Source organism: Osmerus mordax, chromosome 5 (assembly GCF_038355195.1).
Source record: "Osmerus mordax isolate fOsmMor3 chromosome 5, fOsmMor3.pri, whole genome shotgun sequence".
NCBI lineage: Eukaryota > Metazoa > Chordata > Actinopteri > Osmeriformes > Osmeridae > Osmerus > Osmerus mordax.
The window spans coordinates 15,518,026-15,536,635 of record NC_090054.1 but is presented as its reverse complement, the minus strand read 5'-3'; the positions used below and the strand labels follow the sequence as shown (position 1 = coordinate 15,536,635).

Genomic DNA, 18,610 nt, shown 5'->3' with positions numbered 1-18,610 from the left:
ACACGTACACACGACACACACACACACCACATGCACAATGCACACATACTCACTGATGTCCGGACTTTGCACCTGTTCTCTCAGGAATCCTGTTATTATATCGTTCCATTTCAAGTCACGTCCAACCATTGATTCATTCCACGTCACTGAGACCTATATGTACTGTGTGTATGTGGTTGAAATGACTCCGTCTGTGGTGTTGAAAATCACTGGTCGGATTGTATTGTAAGTGATTCATCGTGTGTGTTTGTGTGTTTTTTTCTGTGTTTTTTGACTAATTCGCCCATAATTCTTCCCATAAACAATATTTTGAAACACAAACTCCAGCTTCACGTGTGTCTTCATCTGTCTTGTGATTTGTGGCTAATGGACATCACTTCCGAGTGCCTAACCATGTTAATATGAGGAGTGGGACTGGAGCCGTGAGCTTATGTAATACTGCCAGGGCTGTTTCTGCCCCCCAACCGACCCACTTCTCTCACTGTCTCTCTCTCGCCCTCTATTTCTCTCTCTCTCCTTTTCTCTCGCTCTCTCCTCCTCGCCTGCCTGATGTGATGTGATGTGGCTTGGTTGCCTAGCAGCCTTGCCTTGTTTGACTAACTGGGGAAGCGGAGAAATATCTAGTCTGCCGAGAAACACACACACGGACACACACACAAAGTCCCAGACACACACAGGCAGATAATACCCCTGTTGTGCTCCTTTATGGTCTTGACAGAGTCTGTTTGATGTCAGCTGTCACCCTGTGTGGTCTGCCTGCTGTAATCAATGGTTCTCTGGTGTGAATTGATTTTATTTAGGGGAAGAACCCTACCCCAACTCACTCTCTGCAAACCCTGTTTATTAACTCCTTCACACACACCCAGGTGAACTTGAACGTTCAAACTCCTCCCTCTCTTCTCAGTATAGACCCATGCTCCACACCACAACCCAAGGAGCCAATCCACACATTGACTAATGCTGACATCATTTATCCCTGCCACCATTCCCCTCCGACATCTATCTTTACCTCCACTCTCTCCTGAGCCTCCTTGCTCTCTATCTCTCTCCCTCTATTCTCTTTCTCCTTAGCTGCAGTGTGTGTGTGTGTGTGTGTGTCTGTGTGGCGTCTGCCGGTGTGGCAGACGAACGGCGTGGTCCCGGCCGACGAGGAGCGATCTATAACAGTGGTGCTGGGGTAAGGTTGTGACAGGACTGGTAAAAGGAAGCTGATTAATGAATGGCTTCGCCTGTAGCAAAGCCTCTCAAGATGACATCAGCTGATGAAGGGCTCAGGCCAGCTTCATTCATCGCCCGGGCCTGCTCTGAATAATTAGCCACACACACACACACGTCCAGTCCAAGTGTGTACCTCAGACTGAGAACAGTAATATAAAGGTCCTGTTTGGTTGTTGAGATGTGTTATGCTGCGCTTCCAGTTGTAGAGGCTTCTATGATATGTACAAACTGATAAAGATTTGACAAACAAAGGTTTTACTCACTGGTTGAGCATTTGACTGCCGATCGAGAGGTTTCAGGTTCAAATCATTCAATTTCATATTGCATTTCACAGAAGCCTCTAGAACTAGAGGTCATAACACAGCTCAGCAACAAAACGGGACCTTAATCTTACTGTCGCTCTCAGTCCACGGTGCTTCTCAGTCTGAGGTACACACTTGGACTAGACGTGTGTGTGTGTCGTACGCTTGGGATGAAAATCAGCTAAATGAATACAACACAAAGTGTGTGTGTGTGTGTTACAGACACGACGGTGCGCCATCTCTCCCTCGAAAGGGCTCCCAAAGGTGAGTCCACTCCCCTGAGTAGGCGGGTCACGGCGGCTGAGTGGGTCCACAGTGGGTCAGCTCTGCGTCATTGTGATGCCACTCGAACCTGGAGCTGCTCTCTGGTTACCCCCAGGTCGCTATGCCGCCAGCTTCACCTCAACTCCGGGGAGTGCAGTGGTGCTGCGCTTGGGAGTGTGTTGGGGTCAGATATCGTGTTTCCAGGCCCAGTTACATCCACGATAAGCCCGCACCCCTCGATAAAACGGTGTGACTGATTAGTTGGGTGTTGGACTGGGATCCTTTGGAGGTAAATAGGAGAGTGGCAGAGGGCAGGACATGCCAGGGCTAATGGCCAACTACAGAATGTGGGCTGGCATTTAGGACAAGGAAGGCATTTACTGGTAGCCGACCACAAGGGGGTAACAGCAGGAAAGGGCCTTGTTCGCCAATGGGACAGCTGCCAGGGGGGAACTATTGGTCACCTTTGGTGATCCGAAAATACAAACAAGGTGATAAGTCTGGACCATGGAGCTAATTCATAACCCTGCTCATACAGCCTTTCTTAATGTTGGTCCTCGCGACCCCCTGCCCTGCACGGTTCAGATGTTTCCCTCTTCCAGCACACCTGATTCAAATGAATATGTTGTTATCAGGCTTCTGCTGAACGGCCAATTCATTTGAACGAAGTGTGTTGGAAGAGGGAAACATCTCAAAAAACATGCAGGGCAGGGGGTCCCGAGGACCAACATAAAAAAAAAAAAAAGGTCTGTATGAGAACAAAGTATATTTTAAGAGCGTGTCAGTCTGGAGACTGACACGCTCCGCCGAAACGCTCCACGTCTCACTCCGTCTCCCCCCTCCACAGCGCTGGTCTCCCCCCTCCACAGGGCTGGTCTCCCCCCTCCACAGGGCTGGTCTCCCCCCTCCACAGCGCTGGTCTCCCCCCTCCACAGGGCTGGTCTCCCCCCTCCACAGGGCTGGTCTCCCCCCTCCACAGCGCTGGTCTCCCCCCTCCACAGCGCTGGTCTCCCCCCTCCACAGCGCTGGTCTCTCCCCTCCACAGCGCTGGTCTCCCCCCTCCACAGGGCTGGGGGTATGAGCTTAACACTGACGAGATAACAAGGCCCGATGACGTTAGATCAATCAACAGCCTCAGTGCCCTCATGTCACGTCTCATCAATCCACCTCACCTGATCGCACTGGAGAACAGCCCTTGGTCCGTGTCCCACAGCCTCGACATCATGCCAGCCCCATCACAGGGAAAAACAATGACCCCGTGTTCACTAACAGAGGCCCATTCAACTGCATTAAACTTTTATATGTCATTTAATAGAGCCGTTATGTCTCGCCATCGTGCCTGTCAATGGCTGGGTAAAAGGACACCCGGTCACCCGGTTTGGTGTCACGCTGCCCTGCTGGATTCCGCTAGCCACTACTCATCGCCAGGGTGTAGGAGGCAGAGAGAGGACAAGTGGTTCCTGCTGAGGGGGGCAGTGTGCGAAGGCCATGACAGCGCCTCCAACTATGTTTCTGTCCACAGGGCACTTTTGAGTCGGCTGGAATTTCACAAAATGTAACCCCGTAGCACTGTTGTGGTTAGGATTAGCATTGTCTTTGACTTGACGTCCATTTTGTTTCAAATGCTCTGTGAATGAGACAATGGTTGCCTTGTGTGTGGTGTTGTATGTTTGTCAACCTTGAATTGGTGACAAATTAGGTTGTGTTTGTACATGCCTGATCTGAAAACAGCTCAAGGTTTGGATAATTGTGGAACTCTTTCACAACATGTGTCCCTGAATTACTCACTAATTTGATCTCCGGTTGAGTTGGGCCAACCTATCTGTCCTGCAGGGTTAGGGCCGAGGGTGTCCGACTGGGGAAAGCTACCAAAGAGCAGCATTGTCACTGGTTGTGGCTTTGTGACTTTCAGCTGAATCCATTAAGCCCTTGCAGAAACAAAGGGTTCATGTTTGGGTTGTGTCTACTGCTGGGCCTGTCCAACAGCAGAAGTGTCAAATGACATCCCCCCCCCCGCCCACATACACACACACACAAAACATACACACAACATTTACACACATACAGACACACACATATACTCGTTAAGCTTTGAGCTTTTTTTCAAAAGCCTGTATTTCAATTGAAAAAAAAGAAAATATTTTCATCATTTTAATGAATGTGCGTGTCAGTGGATGTCTTCCTTGCAGGCTGCCTATGCTTTGCCTGCTTTCACAGTCATTATTCATTCTTTTGGGGAGAGAGATCATCTAGTTACACTGATGTAATCCTTCCCTCACTGATGAGAGCTACTGTGTGTGTGTGTGTGTGTGTGTGTGTGTGTGTGTGTGTGTGTGTGTGTGTGTAGTATGTATGTGTGTGTGTGTGTCTGTATGTTTGTGCAGAGTTTGCATGCATTTGTGTATACGTGTGTGTCTGTTCGTGTGAGAAAGGGATCAGGCTTTGGTTCATGGCTGGTCTGGGAGATGGAGGGTGTTAAGCCGTCGATATGAGGCATATGTCAGAGATCAACACAGTTCAGGGGGCCTTAGCAATGTGTGTATGTTGATATATATATATATGTGTGTGTGTGTGTGTGGGGGGGGGGGGTAGATGTGTGTGTGTGGCTAGATGTGTGTGTGTGGGTAGATGGGGACAGATTACAAGGGACTGGTAATGACCCCTGCCATGTGTTGGTGCATTTAGATAGCACACAGCTCAAGAAGCCCACCCTCTAGGTCCTGGGTCTGTCTGTCTCTCTCTCTCTCTCTCCCTTCCTCCCTCCCTATCTTTCATGATGTCAGTGTATCCTTTGTCTCCTGTAGAATACCATGTTGGAATGAGAGCGGTGCTCTTGAAGCACTTGAACCAGTCTTCAGCCTGGCCAAGTGCCGAGGGATTCAATCCGAGGCCACCGTAGATGTGCCTTGGATAATGCTTGGGAGTGTGTGGTAAAAGCGTAGGAGGCAGAGGTTGTGAACTCGTGGAGGAAACCATTCATGTGCCTCAAAACAGCCTCAAAAAATCACCTCAAAAGATAGTTCAAAATGGTTTGCCATATTCACACTCAATGTGTGTCTCAGCCAAACATTACAAGCCTCTCTGTATCCTTAAATTCGATCATATCAAGTCTGTGGCCGTGTATGTGTAACCTGACTGACACTATTTGCACGCTTTGTTTTGCTTCTCGGAGAGCGTATGCATTGTACAGCGATAAGAATAGTCGTTTTATTGCCACAGTCCCCTTGTGCATAATGTCAGATGTGTTATCTGAGTGTGCAGCATGCCACTCTAAGCTATGTGCATGTGATGGATGACTGAGCTACATTCCCCCTCATGAGTGGATAGCCGGGCCCAGATAGTGGAGAGGCATAACAGCCTGACTGCCAGCAGACAGATGAAAGAGAGAAAGAGAGAGAGAGAGAGAGAGAGAGAGAGAGAGAGAGAGAGAGAGAGAGAGAGAAAGAAGAGAGAGTGGGTGAGAGAGAAAGGGGGGGAGGAGAGGGGGGGTGGAGAGAGATAGAGAAACAGTGAAGGGGAATTAGAGAGAGAATGGACAAGAGGCCGAGATAAACAGAGAGAGGAGGGAGGGAAGGAGGGAGTGAGAGTGTGAGAGTAGGACCCAAAGTAGGCCCTTGGATAAACCTAAGTACTCTGTGTTGCAGATAACATCATTATGCCTCCCTGCTTTGTGTCACTAAATCAGATGGGGCAAATCGAATGCCTTTCGCCATGTGCCCTTGGCAGGATAAAAGATGCGTGTGTCACTGCCATGAGGCAGGCGAATGTCTAAGAAATCAAACTCTAAAATCTCTTCTCTTTCAGGCACACAGGCTCTTTTTTTTTACTGAAAGGAAAAATAAACAGCATCACCCTGTGTCACATGCAATCTGTCAGTCAGTGAGGGTGAGCGAATTAGGTAGTCAGAGTAGGACAGGGTGTTTCTGGGGGATGCGGTGCTAGAACACACTGCGGAAGAAGAGGCCGTGGGCTCGGGCCATGTTGGCCTCTGTTCCTAGACGATGGCCCATCAGCCAGGAGGGCTCGTAGGTCCCTGGTCCGGGGGTCCTCTGCCAGAAACACACACACACACACACAATGAAAAAAATACATCCATGTAGAAGTATACCCTTTTTCAATGTAACATAAAAGGCCTCAAGCAGCGCTGGAGCTTTACAGCCTAAAATAACTCCACTGTCGTGGATGGTGTGGTAGACTGTGATTGGATATGATTCACACTCACTGAGCGCACACTGTGTAGGCGGGGCAAGGTGGACCTAAAACAGGAAGTTATACTGTTGGTGGGGCTGGACTTTGGATTGTAGTGTCCTGGAGCAGGTCCCTCCCTCTAAACATAGAAATGACAAATCACACATATATATATACACGAGCGCACATACCAAACGATGTTAGACTGATTATTCAAAGATTTGACTGACTAGGCTATTCGTTATAAATATACAGGCAAATGCAACTGCACAAAACTAGACAATGATCCATATACTTACTGCATTGGTCACACTGTACATACTGTACATGGCATGGTGTAGTAAATAATCTGGCTCTTGTTACTGTAACTCCTTTAGACTAGATATAATTCACCATAGGTTACCACTCATCTCCCCTACCCACTAACACACATAATATTCACCAGCAAGACTGAAATAGAACAGTCCCTCCCCTCTTCCTCCTCTCCCTCCTCCCTCACGCCTTCACTCTCTCCTTCCTCGTGATGAAGTGCTTTTTTTAATGTCAGACAGCTTTGTGCCAATAACTCTTCACTTCGCTTGTACTTCCTGACTACAGAAAGAAAAAAAAGAAAAAATGGCAAAAAAAAAAAGAAGATTTTCCTTCTCCTCTGTGAACTTTTGAAATGGCAGCATGCATTATTGCAGTACGTGGCAGTTGGTCCTGGTGGCAAGTTCACTTGATCCTCTTTGCGTGTCTGTCTGTCTTTCTGTCTCTGCCTCTCTGTGGGTTTCCTGCTCCATATATGCCAGCTCACCTCTCTATCCACTTCTACTGTCTTGTGTAGTGTGTCTGACTGTCTGTCTGTCTGTATGTCTTCCTGTCTGTCTGCTTGCCTTCCTGGCCCAGCCTTGTGGGAGCTGATCCCAGTGGTAGGTGTTAATGCAGGTGTATTTCACAGGAGCTTTTAAAGTGGACACGGGGGAGGGAAGTTCTCTATATCCTTCTCGGTTTGTGTCTCTTTCTCTCTCTCTCTCTCTCTCTCTCCCTCCCTCCCTCCCTCCCTCCCTCCCTCCCTCCCTCCCTCCCTCCCTCCCTCCCTCCCTCCCTCCCTCCCTCCCTCCCTCCCTCCCTCCCTCCCTCCCTCCCTCCCTCACTCTCTCTCTCTCTCTCTCCCTCCCTCTCTCTCTCTCTCTCTCTCTCTCTCTCTCTCTCTCTGTCTCTCTCTCTCCTCCCCCGTGAGATGGCATGGCGTCGCAGATATCTCCCTCCGTGTGCAAGGTGGCCTACTTTGCCTCCACGCTGACAGAGTGCCACATTCCCGGGCTGTGGCACAGAAAACTGGCCTCTGCCGCAAATGCCTCATGAACCTTTGACCTTTGATTAATTATGGGTGTCAGCGAGCCAAGCGGCAGCACCCCGTGCTTAGCTATTTTCATGGAAACACAACGTGCTCCGGCTGGTCTACCAGGAACTTTGACAAGGAGGTCACTTCAGACAAACGAACGATGGAGATTATTTAGACAGTCGATTGTCTTAGTCCATTAGACTTCTCATAAAGGAATAAGAATAATAGTTTTTCTCGTGAGCTGCAGCACGTGCACCAGACATTAGACCAACAAATCTGGGACAAGTTACGGCCCGAGGACAGTAAAATTAAGTCAAATCAGTACTCACACAAACAAAAAAACAATCCTTCTCTATTTGTTTTTTCAACCCCCTAAGCCCTGAAGATATTTCTCAGAGAATGTGTGGGAAATGAAGTTCATATTCGGAGTTAGCAATTCTCAGAAAAACTGAAATTATTTAATTCCAATTTCAATGTGAGTGTTTCAACTAAGGCCAACCAGCTCCTTTTCTTCTCAAAGTTTGAACCCTCAAGACTATGACCTTTGACTGTTGGTTATATTTGAACCCTGCCTCTTCCTCAAGCAGACACTGGGTTACATGGCTCCCACATGATAGAAACACCACAGGATTTGTTTAGCTGTTTAACCTTTGACAATAAACTTGTCTAAGACTAGTCATGACACCACTAAAAACTAAAAACAGCTCCCAATGTCGTAGTAATGACACCCTTCAGATTTCTTGACTCCCTTCCTTCTCTGTCAATACTAGGCAGCTGCCTACATGGCTCAAATGTCCATTAAGTACGCACTCCGAACTCACAGCTCCTGCATGCTGCAACCAAACCTGAGTTGTCAGTCAGTCAACCAAATAAAATCAAAAAGATCATCATGGAGGTCCCAACAGACCAATAGTAACAACCCATTATTTCTGGAGCTTAGCTCATCAAATAGTAGTCAACCACCCAACCTGGATACTGTACATACATAGCATGTTCACAGCGGAAGACGTTTTAGTCACAAGTACTGGTGACTAGATACTCACAGGAAGAAAGCTGACACGCTGAACTGCTGAACGGAATATTCCATGCCTGCAAGGAAAGAAGAAAGACAATCATGAGAGAGAGGAGAGAAAGAGAGGAGAGAAAGAGCAAAAATGGAGCAGGTGAAGAGGATGATTCAGAGAGCTGAAGTTATGATTCAGAGGATGCCATCTTGCTGTGATTCAACGGATGATTTAACTGTGTGGGATGGATACTGGGAATGTACTGACAGACATGTAAATGTACAAAATGTATTGTTGGACTGAATCTTACTTGCAAGGTGTCTTGGGCACTGGCTTGTCTATCACATTGTATTGACAAGGTGAAAGGTCTATCTCCTAGAATAGACGCATTTCAGATTAAGACCCAGGATAAAGTAGTACAGTCCAAATATTACTTGGCAACATTTTCTTACATATCATAAGTTTTTGTCTAACCTTATTTGGGTTTATTGCAAAACATTCAGAAACAAATAGTTTCAAGTATCTGATATTTTTGGAAAAATTAATGTGACATTCAAACAATAATACACTCATACATTATGGATGTGTCGAGCATTCCATACACGCTTCCTTTTACCCTTCTCCCCCTCCACTTTCACCTCCTCCCTCAACACTACCCCTGAGCATCCTGCCAGCCCCTGTTTTACCCCACCTTGTCCCTAATGCCCAGGGTGTAGTTAAGGGGGCGAGGGCAGTTCTTGAAGGAGTAGCTGGTCTTGCGAAGGAGCGCTTCCTGGATGGAGTCTGTGAAGCTGTAGGCACCAGGCAGCAGCAGGTCTCCCTTACGCACATACAGCAGCTGAATCTCCCTTCCCCGAGCCTTGAAGCCATACGTCTTCCCCACCGGGTTCAGACTTGCCTCCTCAAGGAAGTCCCGGATGTGGTAGCTACCTGGGATGGGCGTGTCCTGGAGGGGAGACGGGTCAAAAAAGGAAAAGAAAGTGGGCCCAAGCGATTGGCTTGGGCCCACTGTCCATTGGCTGCGATATCAGCGATTACTATGGAACTGGATCCAGCTTGACGATAAAAAGGTATTTTGAAAGTGTTTGTGTTTGAAAGCACCATTTTGAGATTGTGAGGCTTTGTTTTGATCTACTTACTTTAAGCGTTCCCATCCACCAGCCTCCTCTGTCACACAGGTCTGGTTTGACATTGCCCTGCACATAAAAAGACATGGGTGTGACGTGTTGACCATGGAGATGGTGCAGCAATATTTGCTTTTCAAAATTAAGGCTACAACAGTGGGCAATACTGTCTTGTCTGTCCACACTTACATTGAGAAGGAGTACAGAGAAATGTCAAGTTTGTGTATGATGATGACACAAATTGAACAGTCACTTACCTTTTGGTCAGATCTATCATCTTCTTTTGTTATTTTGCTACCTTTGGATATGTTTTTAGTTTTCCCTGGGGCCATTTTCCTACACTCTAGCAGTCGACTGTTTGGAACGTCTACTGTTTGGACCCAGAGCTCCAGTTACAGACACACTCTATTGGCCTGTGACTGTTTCCACTAGCAACCTCACAATTGATCAATTTTTCAGCAAGCATCCAGTGTGTAGGTCTATATTTAGCCTTTGGTCAGATTCAGGTTGAACCTAGGTGGTCAGTTAGGAGATAATCACAATGTTTTATAGTTCAACAGTTGTAGGTTCCTTTATGATGACATACAGTGTATGTTTAGAATTCACAATTGTGTCAAAATCCCTATTCATGTATCACAATGGAAAGATGTCATGGTGTTTTGAATTATGGCATGGCTATCTATTGGTCATAATTTGTGAGACATGCAGCTCACAGCTGACTACATAACACGCCACCACAAATACTACAGTGATATTCTTCCTTTATCCCCAACATACAACTATCTAACATCTAAATCAGAAGATGTTTTTTTGTTGCATCATACACTACTTATAAATGTGTCATCCCATAAAATCATACACAAAACCATGTATGCTAACCAGTTGCCCTATACCATACATTACACTATTTTCTGAGTGATCCTCTGAAATGGGCCTACAGAAAGCACACCTCCCTCAAGTTCCTGTCTCTAGTGGCATATTAGTTGCTTCTATGGGTTCTTCTTCCCTCAGAAGGCAGCTGAGTGATGTAGATAGGTGCTGTTAAGCGCACACACTGTGAACTGGAACTAAAGACCATCATCCAGAGCCCACTGAGATCTCTCTCTGGGAGCAGTCCTGAAGGTTCTGCCAGGTTGCTAGGCTACATGGGAACTACAATCTTTGGAGGAAGGAATTGAGGTTGTTTACACTGTCAAGGAGGTGCTCCTTTGTGACCCTCTTCTGTTTAAGCAGATACTTGCAGAGAATACAGAGTGATTTAGTTATGTCATGATGACAATTTCTGACATCAGTCTACTTTTGTCCGTTTTTGACACTGATGGGGGGCCCGAGAATCATCTAAAATCAGATAAAACAACAGAGTTGTAAATGACTTCTATCAGAATAGTTTCACTGACATCTGAATGTAAACTTATGCCACTCACTGCTATCCTTTTGTCTGGCATACTTTCTAGCCTTGCATCGCTGTGCAATGTAAATGTGCCATCTGATAGTACTGACACAAAGAACTACCAGAGACAGGAATACAATACAGTCATTCTTCTAGTCTGCTGACTGGGCCCTGTTCCTGAATGACTTGCCAGTTTGACGGCAGGTCAGGCGGTTGGGCAGGAGGCTGGCACACAAAGGAACATGAGGCATGAAGGTGGTCAACAGTTAGCTTTATTTCATCATTCATCAAAATAACAAGTGTCTCTGCAAACTACTGTAACAAACTCAAATACTTAGAAATGGAGAAACTAAGTGGGTACAATACCATTTACGTCAATGATGTACAATAACCTGACACCTTTACCATAACCTGACTGGGGCTTACGCCAAGACAGCAAACTTTCTATCTGGTGCTGAGCCAATATGATCAGATATGTACCAGGTGGCACAGGGGCTGGACAGTAGAGGGAATCTAATGTCAAGTCCTATCGTGAGCACTTCAAAATAGAAACCTTTGATCCCACTCAGTGCTTTTATTTCAATGACAGTAATGGATTTGATCCGGGTTAAGCTGAAAGCTAGGAGGCATTGGCTTATGAACTTCAGTGCTTGGGAATTTGACAGGGTCACTTGAGTTAGGTAAACATCTTTCATGTGGATTTGTTTACAAGCAGAGCATGTTATCAAAAGGAAGATTCTCAATTTTAAAAAATGGGATCCATTACACTGAGTGGGCCGTCATAGCAGAGAAAAACAAGACAAATCTTCCAAATCTGGGTAAATTGTAAATTTTATTGGAAAACAAATATACAACTTGGAATGGATTATTTGAGGCATGACCGAAGGCCATAAAAAAAAAGAAAAAAGAAATGTGAGTAAAACATTAAAAAGCATAGTAAGATTAAAACAAAAGTTGTTTTCTGGTATAGAACAGCAGATACAAAAAGTTGTACGAGTACCTAGAAGATACACCCGTGTCATAATATTTCTTTTTTTTTTCGTTTTCGTTTTTTTTTTTTGCAGTAGTGCAATGCCAAGAGATTTCCATATATACTTTGTCCGTAGTCCATGCAGAGTTAACTTCTCCACATCTTTTCCATGCCAACGGTGTTGTCGAGTGACCACCAGCTGACAGGTCTCCAATGTCGCCACGCGTCGAGGGGGCTGAGCCGTCATGACGGGGAGGGTTCTAAGCTCTCCAGCCCCTGGGCCGCGACGGGCATCTGGTAGTACGAGCTCCCGTCACTCCAAAAACACGATGACAGCAAAAGAAAGGGACATGGGGACTCAAGAGCCTATGCAGTTTACATGCAGTTCCTTTGGACAGCAGGAGAAAGAGGACGAAGGGTGGGGGGGGCTATTAAGATTTTACAGATAAATTACAAGAAAAAAAAAAAGGCAAATTATTTATAAGAAAAATCTGTACAAGGCCTTCACTTCGCCGTCATCATTTGTACGAACTCTGCAAGGGAAGAGAGAACAAGCAGAGGTCAGTATGATCTCACACAATCTCAAAAAACTGGCCACCGTGATTTGCAAATCCCCATTAGAAACCTCTACCAACCTTCGTAGTTAACCTGGCCGTCTCCATCGATATCTGCTTCTCTGATCATCTCATCCACCTCCTCATCTGTCAGCTTCTCCCCGAGGTTTGTCATCACGTGACGCAGCTCAGCAGCGCTGATGTAACCGTTGCCGTCCTGCAGAGGACCCGTGTGGGCGTTAAGTGAGCAGCCAGCTGCCAAAATGAGCACACCTCAGAGGGGACCAGCAGAAAGGGAGGGGGGTGGGGTGCGGTACCTTGTCAAAGACACGGAACGCTTCTCTGATCTCCTCCTCGCTGTCTGTGTCCTTCATCTTCCTGGCCATCATGGTCAGGAACTCGGGGAAGTCTATCGTTCCGTTACCTGCAGGGAGAGGGGAGGGGCACAGGTTAGAAGAGCCTGTAGATGACCCATCTTCTAATAACGACATTGTGTCATCATGAAGCCCTGCTCACCGTCAGCGTCCACCTCGTTGATCATGTCCTGCAGCTCGGCCTCTGTGGGGTTCTGACCCAGCGAGCGCATGACGGTGCCCAGCTCTTTGGTGGTGATGGTTCCATCGCCGTCCTTGTCAAAGAGCGAGAACGCCTCTTTGAACTCTGCAGAGAAGATGCGGGAGAGTCAACTTACTCTAGGTTTGAATGAGTCACTTGACACCTTTTGAGGACCAAACCGCACAACGCCTGTGAGTCTAATCAACACCAGTATAAGCACCACAGAACTAGACTGTAGAGGAGCCATGAGGATGGAATAACAAGGTCCTGCAATCAAATCAGAATGCTCCTGTCCCAAGCCCACGTGGCATTCACATCAAGCTAACGCCCCCGATGCATTACAAAACTCATGACCCTAATGCTGTTTAATCACCCATGTTCCTGTGACAAACCCATCTGTAGTGACAAGTCAGTCCACATTTAATAAGTGCTCTGATTTTTGTATAAACAAGGATAGAATCTGTGGACAGTAAATGGGACAGAGAAGTCAGACAGCAGAATGAATGACAAGCTGCTGTGTGAGTAGGTGGCCAGGGGCCCTTGAGTAAAATGATGGACCCATCTGCAATGAGTAGTGGCATGCAGCAGCTTGTCCACATCACGAGAGCCCCAACAAGGCCTCCAGTTGGGCCTGGGTCATTAGCCGTGCAAGGGAACTTCCTTTCATCAAAAGAGGGGGGCTGCTTGGTAAATTATACCCTGCCCAAGTCAGGAAATCCCTTTTGCTAGTCAAGAACCCATAACCCAAATGACCATAGTGACAAGTGTCTTTACCCACAACTGTGGGAAGTGACCGCTACACTTACGGGGGAAAAACACATGGGGAAAAATTGCCATCAAGGGTGGAGTGGAAATGTGACTGTTGGTCATAACAAACCCTCTCCTAGAGCTGCTTGTTGTCAGCAAACAGTGAATGCTAAGGAACGTACAATCTGCCACTAAAGAACAGTCTAGGTAGCAGTCAGCAATTTGAAAGCTGAATACCAACTACACCCAAATTGAAACTTGGCAGCAACCCAATCACATTAAATTGAAAATGCCATGCCCTCATTAACTTTTGAAGTGAACCACAAATATTAAACTACAACCTGCCCTACTGTCATTTGGCACCCATCTTTAGATTAAGTGCCAAATAAATCATATCAGAACTACAATTAGACTTTGCTAATAAACACATTTATGACAAGGCCACACCCAGGGCAAAGGTCGCATCAGGCCAGGCTGTCAGGAAACCAAGTTATTCAAAAGACCAATAGAACTCCTCACTAGATGATTCGATCATTGCAATCATAAAAATGCAAAGCGTTTCCATGAGGGAGTCCTTTAGTGTTAGAACAGGCAGGTAACATCCTGGCCATTCGTCCCAGTTTTATGGCCAGAGGCTGTCCCAATGGAAGCCTTAAAAGGCGAAAATATAAATCCAATGCGAGAGGGGTGCGGGATCCATAAGGCCGGCCACGTGCCAGCGTAGGAGGCTGAGGAGCTCAATGCAACGATGTCTTACCGGCAATCTGCTCTTCTGTCAACTGATCAGCCTAGGGGAGAGGGAGACAAGGGGTTAGGGTTGATTAAACTACTTACAGAATATTGTTAAGTCTTTTACAAAACCATTTCAGGTAGTTCTTTACAAGCAATCGGATTATCCACAGACAAAACTGGGCAGCTGTTTAACGGACATTTCAGTAGGTTTGCTATCATCAAGACATCTTTAGAGCCTTTAAATTGATAATTATACGGTCTGCTGTCTTACTACAGTTGGTCAATGTTTGGGTCGCAATGAACGTCAGGGACTCATAAGTATAGCATTACAGTCATATGCAAGATTGTCAAAAACATTTACTTAGCCATCTTATTTGAAATCACTGAGGAATGACACATCGGCTACAAAGTCATAACGATGAGCTAGCGAGCGTTAGTTGACCCTGAATTTGGCGGTAAACGAATGCAAGCTAGCTACTGTACTATGCAATGAGGTAGCAACGAAAACGGCAACTTCAATCTGTTGAGTACTGCAGCCTACCAGTTGACTTCCGTAGTATTCCGAATAAAATGTACTGCGGTATTGTTCAGTAGCTAGCCAACCTTCTGGCGTCTGCGTTTATACTTAGTGGCACAACAATTTCCAACAAATATCAAAGCTAGCAATAATACCTCGACCGAGACTGGATTGGAAAGTTTCTATCGTCTCGATAGTAATACTGCGTGGCTGTATGGCATCACGGCAGACACTACCATGTAATTTAAGAGACAACGGTGAATATACCTAGCTAGCTAGATCTTCTAGATTGCGAGCAACAGTCCCCAGCACATGACCGTTCCCAACTGCTTAAAGCTCGCTAGCATTACAAGGTGTGGTCTGATTTGCAAAACTCGCTAAGCGAGTAGCGTACACAATCTTCACGGTTTGTGTTGCTAGGAGTCCGCGCCCGCGTAGTGCCAGGGGAGCTCATTTCAGCATGGCTAAAGTACTATGTCATCTTACTGGCTTAGTCAAGTTTACAGTTCCCCAGTATAAACTGTCTCGTTGCAAAAAGATGATATCTCTAATAACAGGTGCAAATGAATCACTCACCATTTCGATGAAAATGTAGCAACGGGATTACGATCGACACTCCGCAAGACACACACTGTGACAGAACTATAACCCCAAATGGCAACTGGCTGAATGCACCGACGAAGTACTTGACGCGCCTTTAACGGCTGCACTATAACTCCTCCTCCGTGTGTTATCCCTCCGCCAACTTCCTTTTTCCTCAATTAAAATAATAGACAGAAATGACATATTTTGAATAAATGGTACATGTTATGGCATACTAAATTAATAAACAGTGACTTTATTTCCTACAAATGAGAGTTAATTTCGTATTTAAATTAAAAACTGCACGTAGCAGGAGAACTAGATAACTGCGGATATATAATTTCTGCTAGTGTGCGATAGGTCTTGCGCGGCACAAGACGTAGTTGGGTGAAATAGCTGTCTCTGATTGGTGTGTTTGTACCTGCAATGCGTCACTCCCTTGGTCTGCGCTGCCGCTGCATTCTAGTCCATAGAAATCGGAATTGCCCACTGGCATTGGACAAGAGTTCTTGTTCTGATGTGTTCTATGGACATTAGGCATAATCTTTTTGGATACAAAATAAGATAACTTCGATAGCCACCCAGTAGCAATGGGATTGCATTTATATAAGACATCAATAATTTTATTTGATAAAATCTACTATTATATATAATTAGCTCAATTTTCATGTAGCGCATGCTCCCTTTTATGTTCATAATTACACAAAAAAGCATTGTAAGAAAGACCCTAAAACATTTCTTCTATCGTTTTATGCAATACACGCAATGGAAGTATTTATGTGACACACACACAAATTATTAGGTCTGGCAAAACACACAATAGTGGGGAGATGTTTGTGTGTTCAGTAGACGTGACCGGGTCGGCAGCACCAATGCTGTCAGATGACGGTAGATTCTCAGGTCTAATTGCAGCGGTGGTGTGGATGGGAGTATCTGATAACCCGATTTCTTATGCTCGACTGCTCTCCTGTCTCCCCCATTGGCCACCTGTCTCTGGCCCTGTCCCATACAAGACACAAGGGCAGTATGGAAACTGTTAGTGTGAGGAGGAGGCAAAAAGCACAGAGAATGAAACGGAATGTCATGACTTTCCAGTTTTAGTGTCTCTTTAACAGGTGTCAGAAGTTCTGTGTAGTATTTTTAAAAGGAAAGCACGATATTATTGACAAATAAAAGTGAGTATTTTCTATTGGTTGTTGTGTTCTGTAACACACATGTATGATGATGCCAAAAAGAAATGGGACAAACTCCATATCATATTTCAACAACACCATACAGAACAGAAAACACCAAATAAAGGTGTTCTGGTTACAGAGCCTTGATTGTGGAAGTGTTGTGTGATCATGTGAGCAGCTCAGTTTCACTCTGGCTTTCCCATCTAATCTCAAACACACTGGAGTCTATTCACTAAAATCTGTTTTTCAGCAACAGGATTTTATTCACTCTGCAGATTATGTAACACTGGAGGAGACGCACAAAAACCTAAACCTGTCACAAGAGCGAGATAAGCTGGTGTGTATGAGCGAATGTAGGATGGCGTAATTACTTTTGTGTTTGTATGGAGTATATGGTATTTAGATTGCACTACAACAATAACAAAAGTGCATTACTGCACTACAGTAAACATGGCATCGCATCATCAAGTACCTTGTGGAATGTTCTGGAGTTCAAATTGAATCCCACTTGTGGGTACATCCAATTCAATTTTTGAGATGCGCTCATTCAATTGCAGAATCAACAAGATGGTTGATGACATGACCTTGGATGCTCTCCAGGTCTCAGGGGACTTGTTCCAGGTCAAAGGTGAATGTAGGTTAGAGGTTAATATAGATAGGTCTGACTGGAACCCTAGAAAAAAATGCGGTGGTCTATAAAACCTGAAACCAATCTCCAAGATGGAAGTCTAGAGGGATTTGGTCCCAACATGTCAAACTATATTTTGATAAATGATATGTTACATGTACTCTTTCATGATTGAATGTCCTTGTTTAAGTGTTGAGTTCATTGTTTGAGTGTATGTGTTTATCTGAGCATGTTCAATGCCGCACACACCTCTTTTAAGTTGATTTGTTTTAGCCCCACTTCTGAATGGTACATGTTAATATGTCGCTGCCCCAGAGAATGACAGAATGACACATGTTTGCCCCCTTCTCATCTCAGAATGTTCTCTGATCACTCTACCTTTGGTTCGTGTCATGGAGGGCCAAAGGTCAGGCTTAGGAGAGGCTGGGCCACAATCAGACTAAATGTATGTTGTGGTTTTTAAGTAAAGCTTGTAGCAGAAAATTAGGAACTACTTTACAGGTATAAGTGGCATGGAATGACTTCCCAGAGGTAAGAGCAGGTGACAAATATGAGAGGATGTTTACCTGTGTAACTGGAAGACATTGTCATCATTAATGGATGAGGCTTTGTAATGCACCTGGCAGCCTCACGCCAGACGGGAGGATCCTCTTTCATGGACGAGATGTGCTGTGTGTTTGGTATGGATGCGAATTAGTTTGAGAAAAAAAGTATTTTAGTGGTGTGTGTGTGTGTGTTTGTGTGTGTGTGGTAGCCATTATGGGTAGGTGTGGTTTCATGATACAATACAGTCGACATGTATTTTGTATGACTGCAAGCCATTTTGTCATAGATATGAACAATCTGTTTGGAGACTTCCTGATTGCCAGTGATATTCTCTACATAAGGTGGCCAAAGGTCTGCTCTAGTCAAAGTTAAAAATGAGCTTTGCACTCCCAGTGATTATGACTGGCAGCCTTTTATGGTTTTAGGAGGATGGGATAACAGCATTAACAGTGTAAGGTCCACCAACTGGCTGAAACCAATAACCTTGGCATCTCTACCTGTAACTGAACATTGGTTATGTTTCTCAAAATTAAATCACTCCAATGATGACTCCAATGACATTCTGATTCTGATTAATGGCTTCCAATCGGATCAGAGGATTTACATGGCCAGTATTCCCAAGCTATTTCAATCATGTTATAATGAAATGGATATACTGTGAGCAGGCTCGGTTGTTTCAATCCTGTCTCTCTCTGTTTGCCTCTGCCTGCCTCCTGCCTGCCTCCTGCCTGTGTGTATCTTTGTAGCCGGAGTCATCAGTTCTTTTATCGGAGGGGGATCAGAAGGA

The 18,610-nt window shown here is 45.4% G+C and overlaps 2 protein-coding genes across 2 annotated transcripts; both read right to left on the bottom strand.

Moving 5' to 3' along the window:
- Window positions 1–5,722: 5,722 nt before the first annotated feature.
- stpg4 (sperm-tail PG-rich repeat containing 4) lies at window positions 5,723–9,759 on the bottom strand. The gene is made up of 7 exons (XM_067235706.1): window positions 9,685–9,759; window positions 9,443–9,499; window positions 8,995–9,249; window positions 8,614–8,678; window positions 8,343–8,388; window positions 6,007–6,111; window positions 5,723–5,833 (listed from the first exon to the last, which is right to left on the bottom strand). Exons 1-7 carry the CDS (start codon window positions 9,757–9,759, stop codon window positions 5,723–5,725), a joined length of 714 nt encoding a protein of 237 aa, XP_067091807.1.
- Window positions 9,760–11,630: 1,871 nt separating this feature from the next.
- On the bottom strand, window positions 11,631–15,579 carry calm2a (calmodulin 2a (phosphorylase kinase, delta)). The gene is made up of 6 exons (XM_067235904.1): window positions 15,469–15,579; window positions 14,401–14,431; window positions 12,858–13,001; window positions 12,659–12,765; window positions 12,423–12,558; window positions 11,631–12,320 (listed from the first exon to the last, which is right to left on the bottom strand). The coding sequence occupies exons 1-6, from the start codon at window positions 15,469–15,471 to the stop codon at window positions 12,292–12,294; spliced, it is 450 nt and encodes a 149-aa protein (XP_067092005.1). The 5' UTR covers window positions 15,472–15,579; the 3' UTR covers window positions 11,631–12,291.
- Between the last annotated feature and the right edge of the window lie 3,031 nt (window positions 15,580–18,610).

Coding starts and splice junctions, on each gene's coding strand:
- stpg4 (XM_067235706.1), bottom strand. CDS start 9,759: ATGGCCCCAGGGAAAACTAAAAACATATCCAAAGGTAGCAAAATAACA. Junction 9,500..9,684: donor ATGATAGATCTGACCAAAAG/GTAAGTGACTGT, acceptor TTTTATGTGCAG/GGCAATGTCAAACCAGACCT. Junction 6,112..8,342: donor AGCGTGTCAGCTTTCTTCCT/GTGAGTATCTAG, acceptor TTCTATGTTTAG/AGGGAGGGACCTGCTCCAGG.
- calm2a (XM_067235904.1), bottom strand. Junction 13,002..14,400: donor GACAGAAGAGCAGATTGCCG/GTAAGACATCGT, acceptor TCTTCTCTGCAG/AGTTCAAAGAGGCGTTCTCG. Junction 12,766..12,857: donor CAACGAGGTGGACGCTGACG/GTGAGCAGGGCT, acceptor CTCTCCCTGCAG/GTAACGGAACGATAGACTTC.